Here is an 18,935-nt window from a genome sequence, read left to right on the forward strand (position 1 = left end):
TGGTCTTGAGAATATTTCAATTCAACTCAGTCTTCACTTGAGGAGAGAGAGGTAGGCTTGGTCACTTGCGCCACCAGGAAATCCACCTTTGATGAAATAGCTGGTTAAAGGCTGCACCCATTGGATGAAGTTTAGATGGCCTTAGACACCCAAAGGAGTCCTGCGACTTCCCAGTGGTCTGTTAACATTTTAGTGATGTCCTGGTGAGAGGGAAAGCATGTGGTCTCAGACTTAGCGCTGTGTAGCTGAGGTTTGCAGATTCTCTAATTCTTGAAGAGACTGTAATTATCTCAAAAAGTGCTGAGCTTAAATAGCCCACACATTGTTGGGTCCTCTCCGAGATCCAAGGCCTCCACACCTGATCCAGCTCCCTTGGCTCTGATGCATAATCTCCTGCTAAAAGAAGACCCAGACTGGGCGAGTAAAGACATATTTACCAAATCTTCCTCATCCCAGTCTTCATCCAACTGGACCCCCATCTCGTGTACATGGCCCTGTTGGGATGGACTTGTGCTCTTAGGGAGCATGACTCCTGGCGCCAGCAGTGCTGCAACTCCCAAGGGTTTCATGTGGCTGCTGTTGATCAAATAGGCTTCATACATATTAATGAATGAGGGCTCCTGTGGTTGATCCCATGTCAATTTCTGGGGGTTTGTGGCAGGTGCGTGATTGCATTATTACCTTTTCTCTGCTCCAACCAGACCTTTTTCCCTGGAACTTGAGTCATATGGGAACTTACAACCCCAAGAGGACTAAAAGAGGTTCAATCAATGGTTCCTTCAGTATTACGGGGGTTGCCATTCAACATATTACTGGAAGTTAGCAGGACTATACTAAACTTAATTATAACTTTTGGTGGAATTCAGTTTGTCATATTTATAAAATGGAGGGAGTGCTTGCTATACAGCAAGGAAATTATAATAGTTTCAAAAAGATTTGGGGGTCATTGATTGCATATTCTAATGATTAGACACCTTGGACACCTTTTTATTACATAGGACTATATTTAATGTGGGGATGGGAAGGTATGTTATGTGATTTAATGGGTTTATTCCTGATGAATGGGATGGGTGGGGGAGGGGTCTTTTTTATATGCATTTGACAATAATTGTTAGAATGTCAAGTGATTTGTACGAATTATCTGATTGAATATTGTACACTTGTTGCAAGAGTTAAAACTGAATAAAGAATTAAAAATAATAATAATAATAATAAATCAATGGCTCCTGCTCCCCCCCTTTTTGTGCCATGTGGAACATGGATGATCCTCGGGCATCATCCAGCACAAATCTAGCATGAATCTGAACTATCCTGGTGTGAGGGGGTCCATCCTACCTGATTTTGAGCTAAATCAAGATGTTTTGAGGCAGATAGAGGCTTTTATCTCCAGCGACTTTAGAAAAAAAACAAATGGTCTGTAGGAGCTACACTGAGAGTCAAATTCTAGCTATTTTACATAGCAACAGAGTAAATGACAGCAAAGACCTGAATGGTACATCCAGTCTTCCCAACCATACACGCTCTCTAAATTTATCATTTAATTTAAATGGTCCTTTTTCTTAGATATTTCTGGGTTCAGAAATCCAGAGCTCTGCCCAGTAGTGTACTTAAAAGGACCCTGGCTCTTGCCTCAGAATCTTCCCCCTCCCCCCGGATATCAGTTTTAAGGCCGTCAGCCTTGTACTCACTGTGCAATGTCAGTGCTGGGAGCTGCAGTTAGTTTACTTGGAGCACTGATACCTCAAACAAGCCTGGAAACTAAACTGCCTGTGTCTTCAGACTGCTTCTCAGATCCCACAACCAGTCTGATACCTCAACCCCCACCGGACCTTACGCATGAAGCTAGGGTGAGGAAATACAGTCAGCCCTGATTCTTGAATAAAACCACCATGGAACCACTCAGCCTGCGTCCAAGCCAACTGTGGAAAGAACCTGGGGCAAGCCTTGCTCCCAAGGGAATGGTCCCTGAGCTTTCAAACAGGCCGGCCAATTGAGTGTATTGCCAAGCAGTCTACCCCCTGGTTACAGACTTCTGACCTCAGAATCTGATTCCTTCTCCAGCCTCAGATGTCCCAGAACTGAAGCCTCTGCAGTACCAAAAACCTCACAAAAGGCTAGGAAAAAAAAATGAAAAGGAAAAATAAACAGATGAAGAAAATGGCTCCTACCATCTCGCATGTAGAAGCACAACTGGGATGTTGGAGGACAGCCCAGAGAGATGGGAGGTGGAGCAAAAAATTATAATGATGCTCTCTACACAAATTCTCGTAAGAATAGATTGGCTACCTGAAGGTTCAGAAATGATATGTCAATTGCACTAGAAGCAGCTACATAACTGATGCCACGACAAAACTAAACCAGTTTAGAATTTTAATTGTTTTTAAAGGATTTAAACCAATTTGTTCCTTTAAAACCCACAAAAACAGGGCTAGTTACTAGTGCACATGCAATTAAATTGTCCCTTGATCTATTCGGAACTGTTCAGACTATAGTTTTGCATTACAGAGAAGACTTAGCCCCTTGATATAACATACAGTAAATAATGACCGGTTTAGTTAGGGACAAAACCGCGCCGACATTTGAGCCCAGACAATTGGGCGCAAGACTCCAGCGCGCTGCCGGAAAAGTTAATTTTAAAGAGCTCCGACGGGAGTGTGTGAGAGGGGAACCACCCCCATTTACTTAATAGTGTTTGCGCTGCCACTGGGGGAGGGAGTTGGAACCCCCCATTATAGAGGGAACTTAACTTTTTCCTGATTTTTTAGGAAAAAGTTAAGTTTTCTGTATAATGTGGGGATTGCACCCCCTCCCCCACCCTCCCCAACGGCAGCGCAAACTATATTAAGTGGGGGGTTCCCTCCCACACCCCCTGTCGGAGTTCTTTAAAATTAACTTTTACAGCGGCGCGCTGGAGTCTTGCGTGCAATTGTCTGGGCTGAAATGTTGGCGCGGCTTTGGCCGGCACGCTTTTGTCCCGTCACCATGATGATCTATACAGTTCATTCAGTCTGCACAGCAGGCAGCCAGAGCTACACCTCCCACTCTGTGCAGGATAGTAATTAATGCTTAAACACTGATTGGCATCTGCTTTACCTGATCCTGTTCCCCAAAATTTTACACTATGTATTTGGACATTTTAAATATGGCAACTGTTTGACTTATTCATTAGGGTTGTTTTTTTGTTTACCCATTTTGTGTTTCAATTATTTTATTAGTGGCATAAGTCATATTTACTTTGCAGGCAGATTTAAATGTCCATACCTAAATTATTTAAGTGTGCATATAAATATTTTTTTTATTTACACATGTACTTGTAAACTATCTAAGCTTTGGTCAAACTTTGTACCTCTAAAAGCCTACTGAACAAAGGGTTAGATTCACTAGCAATAGCGACTCAATCGCTGTTGGACGATTTTCAAATAGCGACTGATTCACTATTAAGTTTGCATGCTGACCCCAGCGACAAACAATGGCTTGGAATGCTGCCACTGACAGCATCCACTCTGCCGGATCCAAGTTTGTCTGCTGAGGAAGTCAGCTTGGACATTGTCCACTCCTACTACTTGTGCCATCAAGAGCATATGCAGATGGCGTTCTGCCCAACTGAAGAGCAAGCGGGCTTCCAGACACAGAGGGGCATTCTTGGTGTGCCCCCCTAGTGATTGACATGGGCCACTGCTAAAGCATTGCCTGAGAGTACCTGGACCCCGCCTGGCCTTCCAGAGTTCCAGCTAGTTGACTGACCACTTTCTCTGGGTGGGCGACCAATGCCCCTGAATCGGTTGCAATGAGCTCCTCCAACCCAGGAGACTGGCGTCAGTCATGACAACCATCCAGGATGCTATGTGGAGGGGCATGTTCTTAGTGAGGGAGTGAGAGCAGAGCCACCAGTCCATGCTGGCCAGGGCCTCCAGAGTTCCAGGCAGAGACTTCTGTAAAAAGTGTCTGCGGAAACCAATGTGTGAGGATGAATGCAGGCCCTCACCCAAGGAACCACATCTATCGTAGTTGCCATAGACCTAGGACTTGAAGACAGTCCCACGATGTCAGAGCTGGCTTGGTCAGGAGGCCCAGGATCTGCGTGCTAAGCTTCTGTCTGCTTGACTCTAGAAGACAGACATAGTCGGCAGCCATGATGAACAAGACAAATGGCTTTTTCTGTAATTTACAATCCAACCCAGAACTTCCAGGACTTGGATCACCTTTTCCGAACAACAACTGCACTGTGAAAGGGAGCCTGCTAAGAGTTGCTTTGGAGGTGGTATCACCAACCCATTGCCAGATCCATAACATCCATTGGGCAGAAATCGCGAAAGCTGATGCTTTACTCATGAAATGGATTATGTCGTAGAGAGCATCTGCCACATAATCAACTTCTGATAAAAGGAGCTGGGGCACGGGCTTATTGCCCTCACAATCTAGTTTGCAGCCTGGAAAGACAAGCATGGATCACAAAAAGATGCTGCAGGGACCGCTTTGACTCCCAAAGATAATACCTCAAAAAGTCTCTTGAGGATCATTTCTACTCAACGATCTTGCATATCGTTGAGCACCATGCCACGTTTACTCAAGGGGTAAACTGCTGATGGCACTCTTGAGCCATGGAAAATAGCCAAGGCATAGTTCTCGCTACCTTGAGACCCATCTGGAACATCCCACAGCTCCGAGACTAAGACATCTATGTCAGGATGCCAGGGAAACATAAAAGACTGAACTTTCACACCACTCAGAGAGGAGGAGGTAGAAGAAACTGGAAATGAGATCAAGTAGAGCTGCGGATTTGAATAAGTGCATTACCATGGGATCATCCCACTGATCAAGAGTCAATTTGGGCTCCAAAGTGCTAGACTGGAGCGGTGCATCCAGAGACAATAAAGGAATAGTGAAAGAATCATCATTATCTGTATACGCATCCATCCATAAGGTCAGCAGTAGCCTGAGAAGCAGGAACATTTTGGTAGATCTTGCCTCAATGTGTGGTGCCTGGAGTGTTTCCAACCTGTGCTGTGACAGAACAGTTCTCCTGAAAGGATTTCTTCATCAAATTGATGAATTCTAGTGGAAATGCTGAACCAAGCAAAGTTGAGTCCTCAGAAGAGGACTCCAACTTGCGTCTCTTGGGCACATGCACGTCTGCGCCTTTCTGCACAGAATAGCTGCTCTTTCTGGGCCCAGAAGAAAATGGCATGAACCAAAGGGCTTGCTGCCCATTCTATGGTTCAAGAGCACAAAGGGGAAGCTGAGCCAGATGCTCCTGCCTACCTCTCTCCTGTGTGGCATGGCAGAAGGATGCTCCTCTGTGCACAATTTGTGCAGTCCTGGCATGTACTAGGGGCAAAAGAACAGGACAACTCCATCCCCACCAGTTTTGCGGCCAAATGAGAAGATTTGAAGGTATAGGAGACACTTGAAAAAAAAGATCACTAATTCCAAGACTTTCGTGTCAGAACTTTGGCACCCAAAAAACGGAAAAAGAAAAAAAATGGTGATTTTAGGGGTGGGGGAACATATACAAACATGATGAAATGTTCAAATTTGAAATTTACAGACACCTCCCCCCCTTCCCGATTCACCTCACAGGTTGTAACAGCTTGACTCACTGTGACCTGTGCTGGCAATGTGCTGCAGTTTGCCTCAGCTCCCTAAGGTAAAGGAAAAGGAGAAGAAATCACTGTCTCGTCCAGAATGAATCTCTAACAATGAATCTTCGAGCTGCCAGTCAAACTCAATGTCTGACTGAATCCCCCACAGCCCTGTGAACAGATAGATGCACAAAGCTAAAAAGTGTGTGTGTGTCTGGAGAGGGGGGGCAGGCAAAATGCAGCCAGCACCCTGTGACACTGCTGAGCTTCTATGGAAGCCAAGCAGTAGGTGAGTAATGCTAACTGGGAACAGCCCCAAGCTCAAAAAATGCTTCAGCAGGCTGGATAACAGGTACCACAAGACTGTCTCTGCTTGTTCTTCACGCAGGTAGCAAAGCACCGAAAAAAAAATTGAAAATAAAGAAAATAGCAGAGCAGAACAGAAACGTTCCTTTAGGCTCACATGCAGAAGGGAAAAATTGTTGGTGACAGTAGAGCTCTCAATGAAGTAGGAGGGATACAGAAAAAATCTGGAGTGGAATGGACACACCTATTGCACTGGAAGCCGAATTATCCTGAAGAGAGAACTTTTACATTATGAAGAGAAATTAAATATTTTTTGCACTATTCTTTATGAGAAAGTGAATGGTATGAAGGTTCACAAAACAAATTTCTTTGTGTTTAAGTATGGATCTATAGAGAAATAAGCCACTGGAATAGTACTATTATTAATTTTTATAGTACTATTATTAATTTTTGGAGTACTGATGAATATTTATTTATTCATTCAATTTTCTATACTGTTCTTGAGCTCAGAAAAGTTCACATGAATTTATTCAGGTACTCAAGCATTTTCCCATTCTGTACCAGTGGGCTAACAATCTAGTAATGTACCTGGGGCAATGGGGGGATTAAGTGGCTTACCCAGGGTCACAGGGAGCAGTGTTTATATGAGGAGGCATCATTTGTCCAATTCAATAAAACAAATCCAGTATTTTATTTAAAGTAAATTTCACTAGACAGCAGTTTAAACAACAACAAAAAAAATCTGTATACCTAATTTTTCTCATGATTATATCTAATTATTCATATACCAGCTAGGCAATTGAGGTCTGTGGTATATGTACAAAAGTTTATTTAAAATACTGATGCATTCAGAAGAGGAAGAAACAGCAAGGCCTTCATGAACAAATGGGCTCTAAGACTCCCTGGTGTTTATTGTTCATGCTTACCATAAGACTGAGACACTGCAGCAGCAGAAAGGAAGGAGAGTCTAAGAAGAAATATTAGATGGGTGGGAGGGGAGAGATGAGAGAAGAGGCAATGCTGGATTGGGGGAGAGTGGGAAAATGGGAGATGATGGATGGAGGTAGGGGAGGAGAGAAAGCAGGAATGTGCCAATTTATAAGGCTGTAAGGGGCTTGCCAGCAACCCAAGCAGTCAAATTGGAAAAAGGGTACTCGATATTATAAAACTTGAAACTCCACTGTCTAATCAGTTCCTACCTTTAGCCCATCTTCACTAAGGCAGTACCACCAACTCCTACTTTAAGACACCCAAATCCTTTCTTCAAGCAAATGACATAGATAAAGTTCCATAAAGTAAAACCAATAAAGGTTTCTATTCCAAATAGGTGGGGAAGGGGGCTACAATGAATCCTAGACTTTTGAGAGTACTGAACAAATGCTCTGAAGGAAAATTCCAACATCAAATAATTGGGATCCATCTTACCCTTCCTACAGAGAAGAGACTGGCTAGATGCTTACACCCATCCATTTAACCACAGATGTTTCCTGCAGTTCAGGTTTCTTGAACATCATTTTTAGTATATTGTTTCCTCTATATTTTGGCAGCCTTTTGAAGAGTCACAAAATGCATGGCTGCTATAGCTGATCAGTATGGGGATAATCTTATTCCGCTATTTGGACAATTGGCTGATCTCTAGAACAGTGTTCTTCAACCACTGGTCCGTGGACCAGTGTTGGTCCACGGAAATTTTCTGCCGGTCCACAGGGCTGGCACCTCCATCGGGCCCAAGACAGTGTTCTGCAACCGCCGGTCCACGGTGCGATCAACGCGACATCTTCGGGACGGCTCCCCGAGTGCTGCAGTGCACAAAGCTGTGGGAAAAGGCTCCTACGCGCGTCCTGCGCCTGAACTGGAAGCCTTCTCTCTGACAGCGCAATGTCAGAGGGAAGGCTTCCAGATGAGGCACGGGATGCTGCCCACAGCTTTGTGCACTGCAGCACTCAGGGAGCCGGCCTGAAGATGTCGCGTTGATCGCACCGTGGACTGGCCCGAAGATAACACCAGGGGGCAAGTCATAAGGCAAGGCACAGCATGGAGGGAGAGAGGCAACAGTAGGGGGGAATGCTTTTTTAAAAAAAATTTAGTGATTTATTTACATCTGCTGTCTGTTCAGGAAGAAATGCATTTGTTTCTTTTCCTCTGGGGTTGTACTCCTTGCAGAGTCTTGCATCTTATGGTTTGTTTGTAAATATTAATACTTTTCATTTTTGGTCCTGCATTTGCATGAGGTTACCTGCTTTCTGGTAGGAATGAATGTTGAAAAGCATACACTGTGCTTTGTGTATTTTAATTTTGTGGTTAAGCATTCTGTGTTGTTAATACGATTATATTGTGTGTGTGTGTGTGTGTATATATGAAAAATGAATGGAAAAAATTGTGTTACAATTAGTACTATTATGGGGGCAGGGTCTGGGGCAGAGATTGGGTGGAGATGGGCACAACTTAGCCCAGTGTTCTTAAACTGCCGGTCTGCAGACCGGTGCCGGTCCACAAAATAATTTATTTCCGCCGGTCCATAGGTGTCAAGAGGTTTATCAATATTTCACAATAGAAATTGACTCTTACTCAGTCATTGGAATTATTCAGAGCACACCCATATACACACACACACACACTTAAAATGACTGTAGTATTCTGCTTGTTCACGAAGTAAGTGTCATTGCATTCCTGTGATGGGGAATTCTCTATGGACATCAGGATGCTACAGCTGCATAACCTCTCGTCTATTCCATGTTTAAAAGGGTCCCCAAATTCCTGTGCATGCTCAGAAAATATTTCTAGAGGTCTCTGAGTTCTGGAATAGCAGACCCAGTTGGCTTTCTCTTAAGACAACAGTACTTATAGGATAACATAACAAATTCACTTATATATCACAGTAACCTCTCAGTTCAACGCAGTTAACAATCAAGAGACTGTATAAGCACAGTGCATTATAGTCACATTCAGAAGAATTCTGCTATCCATGGAGAACCCTCATATGCATTGCTGTCATTTTAAGGAGCAAATCAACTTCTTATTATAATAAATCAGGAGATCAAACCACAACACAGCCTTGGTAGCATTCCAACCTCATATATGGAATATTCTCAAACATATGGTCAGCACTTCAATTGTGCAACACAAAAATAAGAGGAAAACAGTTACACAAACTGAATTCTATTTATGAACATTAAAATTCTATAAAAGGAAAAAATAAACAGGAAGAGACTTATGCATTTCAGTAGAGAACAACTTTGCAGTTCTTGGAACCAAACATACAAGAGAACCTACTTCTTACTTTTGCATTTAACTTATAAACCAGACAACAGAAGAGTCAATAAGTTTGCTGAAGGTGAAATAGATCTCATTTTAAATTCAAAAACAGGCAATGTTAATTTTTTCATAGTTTCTTTTTCCCCCAACTGCTACTGGGCCATAGGACAAGCTCTCACCATGCCACAATTCATCATGCTTTTTTGCATTTCTGGGGGAGGTTTTGGTTGGAGCAGTTTGTGCCCTTCCTCTCTTACCACCAACACAGTCCTTATTACTCTCTTCTTCTTCTCTGACTGGTTTGTACCTGAAATATTAAATATATACGATCACACTAGGTTACACACATCCAATACACAAAGACACCAGAAATTTCCAAAGGATATCAGAACAAGAGCCAAAGCATGCAGGAAGCTGACAGAACAGTGGTATTCACGTCTAGCCCTCAAGGGCAAAAAAGGGTTTAGATTTTCAGGATATCCTCAATGACTACGCACGAGATACATTTGCTTGCATACCACCTCCATTTGTATGCAAATCTTTTGCATGCATAGTCATCAGGGATATCCCCAAAACCTAACACCTTTGCAGCTCTCAAGGACGGAGTGAATACCACTGCTGTAGAACAAAAGGTAAAATAAGATGCATGGAATCAAAAGACAATATATATTCTTCCTTAGACTTACCATATTGTGTGAGTTTTTGTCCATATCCCAGCTCTTCCTAATGGATTACTTTCATCATCTGTTGATTCCCTCTCCTCTTCAGCTTGGATACTGAACTGCCTGACTGCCTGATATACAGTCATATTATATGGCAGCAAATGATCACCAATATAGAACTGAAGTCTATGTCGCACATTCCCTGAATTTAAAAATTGAGCAGCCTAAGGACAGGAAAGGAAAACTGGGTAAGCAAGTTAACTAAAAATAGTTTGTAAACATAGAGAAGTGACTTGTAAAATACTTTGAACATTTAGACTTGCAAACAAGATGGATGGTATGTTAGTACCCATGTTAGATCACAAGCAATAAGCTATGAATGATTTATAGGGGTCACTACAAGCATGATGGCTTATGGCAGGCCTTAGTGGGAGGGTTACCAGCACCATCCTCAGGCATTCCAAAGCAATAGAGGGTTAAGGGGCTTGGCTCAAGGCCATAAGGAGCTGCTGTGGGATTTGAACCTGGGCCATCTGGTTCCCAGCCCTTTGTGCTAAGAATTAGGTTATTCCTCCAACCACTGCAGACAAAATAATATCATTTAGGGGAAAGTTATCAACAAGCTGTACAAAGGAGGACATTTATTGCACCTTTATTTACCATGAAGTCACCAACCTACGAGACCTTGGTAATGTAGGCAGTTGACTATCATGGTAAGGAACTAACACTATTTGAAAGTCACATTGCAAGCAGCTGATCACTCTTTTTTTTTTTTTTAATCTTTATTCATTTTCAAATATTACAACAAGTAATGTAATGTAATGTAATTTATTTCTTATATACCGCTACATCCATTAGGTTCTAAGCGGTTTGAAGAAAATATACATTAAGATTATAAATGAGAAGTAAGAAGATACTTAAAAAATTCCCTTACTGTCCCGAACGCTCACAATCTAACTAAAGTACCTGGAAATTAATAAAGAAGAGAAAATAAAGATGGTTGAAAAAAGAAAAATTCTATGTGAATTTATAGGATGGAAATTAAACTGACAGTGAAGAACTGTATGAAAAATACATATGGAATTCAGTTAGAGAGGGTAGGTTACAATCTATTTATGGTATTTGTTTAATTGGAAGGTGTTAAGGTGGGTAATTTGGGGGAAGGTTATCTGAAGGTAGGTGAATCTTCTGGAGGTAAAAGAGGAGGGGTTAAGATATTTGGATGAATTTTTTGAAAAGCAGGGTTTTGATTTCTTTTCTGAATGTTTTGAAGTTGTCTGATATTGTCATAAGATTGGAGATGGAATGGTTGATTTTTGCTGCTTGTGTTGCTAGAAGGTTGTCAAACATTTTCTTGCGTTGTGTGCCTTTGAGTGGGGGGAAGGCAAAAGGGTTCGAGGTTCTTCTGTGTCTTGAGGTGGAGATTTGGTTTAAGCGGTTATTTAGATAGGAGGGGGAAGAGCCGTGTAATGCTTTGAATATCAGGCAGTAGAATTTGAATTGGATTCGTGCTTGTATGGGTAGCCAGTGAGAGTCTAAGAAGGCAGTTGTTATGTGATCATATTTTTTGAGTGAGTAGATCAATCTGAGGGCAGTGTTTTGTATGGTCTGGAGTTGTTTTATCATAGTGGCTGGACAAGGAAGATATAGGGAGTTGCAATAATCCAGCAGACCTATTAAATTCCTTCAAACATATAAATATAAAAGAATCCCTACCCACCCACCCATATTAATAATAAACAATTATCAATTATTATCTTTCACATTCCCACCCCCCTATATTTTATCTAATACTAAGGTGTTTAAGATGTTTGATCATTAGAATAATTAATCAATGGCCCCCAAATCTTTTTAAACTTGTGATAATTTCCATGTTGCATGGCAAGCACTCTCTCCATTTTATAAACATGACATACTGAATTCCACCAAAAAGTATAATTCAATTTAGTGTAATCTTTCCAGTAATCTGCTGAATGGCAACCCCTGTCAATATTAATAAAAGTTTATTATTATTTGCAGAAATTGGGTTTTTAAATCTCATAGATGTACCAAATAATATAGTATCATATGAAAGGGCAACATGATTTTCTAACAATGAATTAATTTGGGACCAAATTAATTTCCAAAAGGCATTTATACAGGGACAGAAAAATATTAAATGATCTAATGTCCCAGCTTCTAAACCACAATGCCATCATCTATTGGACCTAGAGCTATCAAACTTCTGTAAACGAACTGGGGTCCAAAAAGCTCTATGCGACAAAAAAAAACCCAAGTCTGTCTCATAGATGCTGCCCTTGTGGTTTTTATTCTCCAAGACCAAAAACGTGGCCATTGAGAGGCAGAAATTTGATGCCCAAGCTCAATGCTCCAAATATCTCTAAGGACAGCTGATCACTCTTTTAAAAGGGGTGGCTACAAGTAAAACCGTACACTCCTACATACCCCCATACTCCCACTTCACACATAAAACTCCTATTGCAGCCCTCCTTCCCCAATAGGTGAGAGTTTAGATTGTGAGCCCAAATTGGGACAGAGAGGGCAATTTTAATGTGCCTATCATTTTATTGTCCTTTTATTATTTAACTTTATTAACTGCCTTGATTTGACAATTGTTAAGAAAAGCGGTATATCAAATAAACTAACTAACTGTGACACTTCCCTGCAGGAATTCAAAACGGCACCAGAGATACTACCAGCAGTCTAATGGTACCAGTGCTAGAAGTTAACTTTGAAAGATGACCTTCCCGGCAGTGGCGTACCTAGGGTATGTGGCACCCGGGGCCCATCATTTTTTGACACCCCCCCCCCCCCTATGTAAAAAAATATTTTTTGTAATGACCATGAAACAGAATAATTGGTCAGAATAGAAACAGGCAGTGAAAATTTTCTTATATTCCAAACATAACATAACATAAATTATGTCTGAATTGTCATGACATCAGAAGTACATATGGAGTAGTTGCAGGTGATGCTTGGGACAGTTCTGATTGTGTTAGTTCGGTTTTATGTGTTTTTTGAATAGAAGGGTTTTTATTTCTTTTTGAAGGTTTTGCAGTCTGTGGTCGATGTCAATTGGTTGTAGAGTTGGGGGTCGAGTGTTGCAGCTCGAATGGCTAGGAGGTTGTCGAACAGTTTTTTTCTTTTGACGTTTTTGGTTGGAGGGTGTGTGAATGGTGCGTGAGTTCTCCTATGTCTGTTTGAAGTGGATTGAATTATTTAGCTGAAGAAATTAGTTACCCCCTCATCCCACACACATTAATTCTCTTCCATTTTTGTTCCCATTATAAAAAACACTGATAAGTTCCCAGAAAAAAAATACATTAAAATAAGAAGTGAAAACAAAGGCCCCTACAGATGAGAACATAACATAAGAATAGCCTAACTGGGTCAGACCAATGGTCCATCATGCCCAGTAGCCCATTCTCATGGTAGCCAATCCAGGACACTAATACCTGGTCAAAACCCAAAGAGTAGCAACATTCCATGCCACCGATCCAGGGCAAGCAGACACTTCCCCCATGTCTTAATAACAGATTAAGGGCTTTTCCTCCAGGAATTTGTCCAAATCTTTCTTAAAACCAGCTACACTATCTGCTTTTACCATAACTTCTGGCCACTTCATTTTTAAGTTTAGATCTTTCCTTTCAAACAGAGACCTTGCTAGATGTCAAATACAGCACAAGGTAACTTCACATGGACTTAGCTGTGCAGGAAATGTGAATCTCATACACCCACCATATAGTGCAAAAATGTGCAAAGGTCTGTTTTTTTCTTTCGATCACTACATAGCCTAATGCCACACAAGCAGCGCTGTTACAAACATATTCTGTAGGTCAATGCTAAGGATAACAAAGTTTCCTTCCTTGGACCAGAAGGAGATAAACCACTGGAAGAGATCCCAAAACAACACCCAAAGACCCACTCAGTATGTGAACCAGTTGAGTGGAGTGGACTAACTGGGGGGTGGAAATGGGCCCGGAGTTTGCTCAGCAGAATTTCCCAGACCACCTCTTCCTCTCAACACATTGACACGCTGCCACCATCACCACTAGGAACACCTCACTGGGTAGGCCAGCTATGCTATAAACTTTATAAAACACATTATTATATTTTCTTATAAAGCACATATTTTAACTGAACTCTCTGACATCCTCAGCCTTTCCATTCACAAAAATAGAAGGAAGAAAAGTTCCCATTTCCTGCTGTCTCATGTCCCCGGCCTATACAATATTTTTTTTCTGCAGACCCTTCAAAAGTCTGACCAAATCCTCGTTTCACTTGCATTATAAAGTACTGAGGATGCCATCTCTCCCCAATCCCAGGTCTAAAGTCTAAGACAGTAGTGCAAACTAATGCTGCCAGATACAGGAAAAAAATTTTTGATTCGATTCAGCCCTATTGAATTGGTTTTTCAATTCGATTTTCCTGCCCAGTTGGGTGATTTTTTTCAAAACTCCTGGTGGGTTTTATAGCTTTTTCACCCCCTTTGGCTTCTCCTAACCACACTGGTGCTGTGGTGTAAATAAAATAAAGAAACAAAAAGGACTTTTCCTCTCTCTGTTAAATCCTAGCTCATGTTTGCAGTCCAACACCAGCTCTGGCAGGATACACATTTCAAATCTGACATATTATAATCACAAAATAGAAAATAAAATTAATTTTTCTACCTTTTGTTGTCTGGTTATATTTCAAATCTTGTTGGTCCAAGGCTCTGGTTTTCTTCTGATAACTTGCTTGCCAGGGTCTCCTTCTTTCTGCATGCTAACCATCCATCTGCCAACTCTGTCCTCTCTTTCCATTTCCCTTCCCTTCCCAGGAAGTCTGGTATCTTTCCTTTTTTTCATCTCCCTCCACAGATCCACCTTTTCTTAAATACCCTTTCATCCGGCATCTCTCCCTCCTTCCCCACCACCCCAGAGTCCACCATCTCTCCCTTTCTTTTCCTAATTACCCTCCTATCCAGTATCTCTATCCCTCCTCCATACCATCCCTTGTGTCCAATTTCTCTCCCTTTCTGTTCCTTCCCTCCCTAAATCCCATGATCCATCATCTCTCTCCCTCTCCTCTATTTTCAGACCCATTATTTCTTCCCCCCCCAAAGTTTGGCATATGCACGTCTCTTTGAACACCCCCTTCCCTCCGTGTACTTCTAAATCATGGTCCCCCCCAAAGGCCTGTCCCCCCTTAAAGGTCTGCCTGTCCCCCCTTGAAGGCCTGTCCCCCCCTTGAAGGCCTGCCTGCCTGTCCCCCCCTTGAAGGTCTGCACCCCCCGAAGGCCTGCACCCCTCCGAAGGCCTGTCCCCCACTTGAAGGCCTGTCCCACCCCCTTGTAGCTTCTCCCCCCCCTTGTAGGCCTGTCCCCCCTTGAAGGCTTGCCTGCCTGCCTTTCCCCCCCCTTGAAGGCCTGCACCCTCGCTGATGTCAGAGGAGGGGTGGGATTGCGGCGCAGGAAGCAGCGCCTAAGCAGCGCAGGGATCGCTGACGCTGACTTCGCGATCCTGCTGCGGGCTGCTTCACAGGTAGTGCAGGAAGGTCAGTGGGGCGAGCGGTCCTTCGGGGGTGGGGGGGGACTGAACGGCAAGGCCTGGAGCACCCCCTTAGGGCTGGCACCCGGGGCGCACCGCCCCCCCCCCCTTGGTACGCCACTGCTTCCCGGCAGTCATAAAACTGCCACCAGGGGTCATCGATGCCATTTTGGATCCCAGTGCCAGTGAGGGAAGGAGCAACAGGGGATCACTCCTGCCCACTCATTATATCCCAGGGAATTTTTAGATGTGGGTAGAGGTGAAGCCAGTCAAATCTTGAGGGGGCCCTTTGGATCAGGCTGGCTAGTTACAGGGCACTATTTAGTAAGGGGGCACGACAACAGGGGTTTTCTGTGAAGGAAGGAAGCACACAGAAGTATACAATTTTACATGTTGCTGGCCCTTTAATAGGCAAAAGCAGTCAAGTTAGACTGAACTAGAGCTCAGCTAGGGGAGTTAAATCTAGAGGATAAAAATTAATTTATTGGAATCTATTCATGTGCTGAAGATCCAGAATAGGTCTCCAATCTTCTGAGCCTTTCTCTGGCACAATAAAGTATCTGCTTGAGCCCAAGAGGTTGCGCGACACCGGCTCTCTAGCTTGAATATCCAGAAAGCGCTGAACAGTAACCTGGACTCTGAGCGCCTTATCCGGTCGTCTGGACGGAGAATCCACGAACCAATCGGACAGAGGTTGGGCAAATTCCAGCTTCTTTCCTGATTTAATAATGTCCAAGACCCAATGATCTGTTGTAATGCACATCCAGGCAGGCAGAAACTCAGAGAGCCAGCCCCCTATCTGTAGAGGGGCATTCGGCGTCCTGGCATGATGTCTCTCTGGCAAGGTGTGCAGGATGGTGGGCCGAAATGGAGTATACCGACATTTTTGCCAGCATTTCAAAAGGCCATAAAAAGCACCTACTATATAATCCATCCCAGCCATCAGCAGTTGAGAAGGAGTCTCCACCGCATCAGTCTCTAGCATGCACAGCCGAGACAGGCACATGCGACAAAAGATGTCCCCGCAGCAGCTTTGATGCCCAAATTGACTGTTTCAAAAAGTTTCCTGAAGACCACATCCACAAGGCAGTCCTGCATATCTTTCAATACAGCTGGGAATACAGATGTGCTTAAGTCATTTGTGCCACCAAGGAATCTAACTTGGGCAGCCCCAAAAGCTACTGACTCTCCTGCGCCAGTGGATACAAGCAGGACATAGCTCTAGCACTCTTTAAAGTACCTTAGAGAGAGTCAAACTGCTCAGAGACCATAAAATTCATATGCAGATGCCAGGGAAAGGTCACAGAGTGCGAGCGCCCACTACAAAGCCAGGGAGAAGAAGTAGTGGATGGAGCCAGCTGAGCCACTAAATTCAATTCCTGCAAAGATTTAGCAGGAAGATAAGGCAGAGCTGCAAACTTAATTAAGCGCAGGACAGTAGGATCACCACCAGGATCAGGCTCCTCCAAAGGGTCCACGAGCCCAGCACACAAGCCCAGATCCCCTGATCCAGGAAGAGCTGCACTGTCAAACAATGGATCAGAGGAGGTCAGGATGAGCATCCGGATCCCCCAAATCATGAGCAGGCATAACAGCTGAATCAGGTGGAGGCTAGGACATGCCTGAAAGCACCACGCAACCGAAAAATATCCTTGGGGGGAAAGGAGACTAGCATTTTCTTTTTTTTTAACTCAGACTACAAAACCTCATGATTTTAGAGAAGGTATCCAGCTCCTGGGGCATAGAGTCATCCTTAAATGACTTAAATTTGTGTGTCTTAGGCTGTGGAGGGTCCACAACCAAGCTGACCAACTAACCAGCCATGCCGAGCCCCAAAAGTAATGGAGGCCGCCCTGCTGGGCTGGCTGAGCATCTGATCACCTGCTTCTGTGGGGGAAAAGCTAAGTAGTTGCTACAGCCGCCCCTAGCTGCCCCACATGGTACAAGGATGCTCTAAACGCTAAATTTGAGCAATCCCCCAAAGACTTCATCCCAGCAGTTTTCTAGGCCAAAATCAGTTTTGAAGAAGAAAAAAAAGATAGCTAAAAATCCAAGATGGCCACTGGCACCAAATTTGCACCAAACACACAATATTTTTCACACTTCCCAAAGTCCAAAAATGGCGATTTTAGGATTTTTCAGGAGGAGGGATCATGCAGAAACTCAGAAAACACCACTTTTAAACTTTCCCCGATGTGTCTCACAAGCTGCCAGCTCCTTGTACTCACTGTGACCTGATACATTGGCTCACAGCTCTCTCTCAGTAGCTGTAGAAGAATTCACTGCCACAATGCTGGGAATGTTCTCACAAAGCTGATCTTCGGGCTTCTGGTCAGACCCCCCTGTCTAACTATGCCTTCACCTCAGCAGACTACCGGATATGCACCAGGACGGGTGGAGGAGTGAAAATGCAGCCCCTAAGCGTGCCAGTCTGCGCTCGACCCCTGCTTAATGGAAGGTGAGACTACTTCAGGGACGGCACTGAGCTCCAAGGAAAACTATGCAGACTGACTAACAGGTACCCAAAAATGGATCGGACTATCTGCTAGACTGAAGTCTGTGAAATCTCAAGCAGGTAGAGCCCCAAAATTGCTTCAAATGCAAAATTACCCAAAAAGGGGACATTAGATCAAATTTAAAATAATAAAAAGGAGAGAGCAGAACACACACAGCTGCTGACATGCTTGCAGAAGGAAAGACTGTAGAGGGCGCTAAACCGATCAGTGAATTACTACAGAGGCAGAGTGAAAAATCTAGAGTGTATTCCTTCTGCAGAGCATCTGAGTATGAGGAAATAACCCTATTGTTTAGAACAGACATGGGCAAACTACAGCCTGCGGGCCATATCTGGCCCGTTTAGGTTTTTAATCCGGCCCGCCAACCATGAGCTGGCAGCACTCTAAACAGCTGTGAAAAACCACTACAGAAGAGAAAGAATGATAAATAAGATAGTGGTCTGCATCGTTTGTAAAAACCTGAAGAAAGTCAGGAAAAAACAGAGGATCTCGCCTTGGAAACTAACGCAGCAAACTCTTAAGAAAACTCTCCGTGAGATTAGAAGACCGCCTTCTCTCGTTGGGGCCTTCCATGCGCCGCATTACTGATGCCATCATCAGTGAAGCGGCAGAAAGAATTCCCTGATGAGAGAAGGCGGTCTTCTAATCTCATGGAGAGTTTTCTTCAGAGTTTGCTGCGTTAATTCCCCGAGGTGAGTTCCTCTGTTTTTTTCCTGCCTTTTTTCAGGTTTTTACAACTGATTCAGACTGCTGTCTATCATTCTTTTCCCTTTTGTAATGGTTTTTCATGGCTGGACATTTTGTTTCTCTCCCACATTTTTTACATGGTCTTTTTCTTTTGTAATACACGCCTTGTAGTTTATTGTCCCTGCCGCTTTAAGTACTTCACACTTATTATTTGCAAATTATCTTCCCTCCTATTTTCTGCCCATGGCTTCTGACTTGCCACATACTGTATGTCTATGTCTGTGTTTTATCTGCTCCCTCGGGCACCATGTTGCAGTGTTACATTTCTTTGATTCTTTAGGCAAGTCTGTGTTTATGTTATTTGCTCTTTCAACCCTCTGGTCATTTTTACATGTTTTA

General features: G+C 43.2%; 1 protein-coding gene across 10 annotated transcripts in view; it reads right to left on the reverse strand.

Annotated features, from left to right (window-relative positions):
- The window catches only part of TRIP12 (thyroid hormone receptor interactor 12), a 448,602-nt gene that overhangs the window by 63,132 nt on the left and 366,535 nt on the right, over window positions 1-18,935 (reverse strand). For all 10 annotated transcript variants that reach the window (XM_033958326.1, XM_033958328.1, XM_033958334.1 and 7 more), the window contains exons 31-32: window positions 9,830-10,029; window positions 9,323-9,450 (exon numbers count right to left, since the gene is read on the reverse strand). In XM_033958326.1, the coding sequence (XP_033814217.1) occupies window positions 9,323-9,450; window positions 9,830-10,029 (328 nt within the window). The remainder of the gene's footprint in view (window positions 1-9,322; window positions 9,451-9,829; window positions 10,030-18,935) is intronic.

This window comes from Geotrypetes seraphini, chromosome 9 (assembly GCF_902459505.1).
Source record: "Geotrypetes seraphini chromosome 9, aGeoSer1.1, whole genome shotgun sequence".
In the NCBI taxonomy this organism is placed as follows: domain Eukaryota; kingdom Metazoa; phylum Chordata; class Amphibia; order Gymnophiona; family Dermophiidae; genus Geotrypetes; species Geotrypetes seraphini.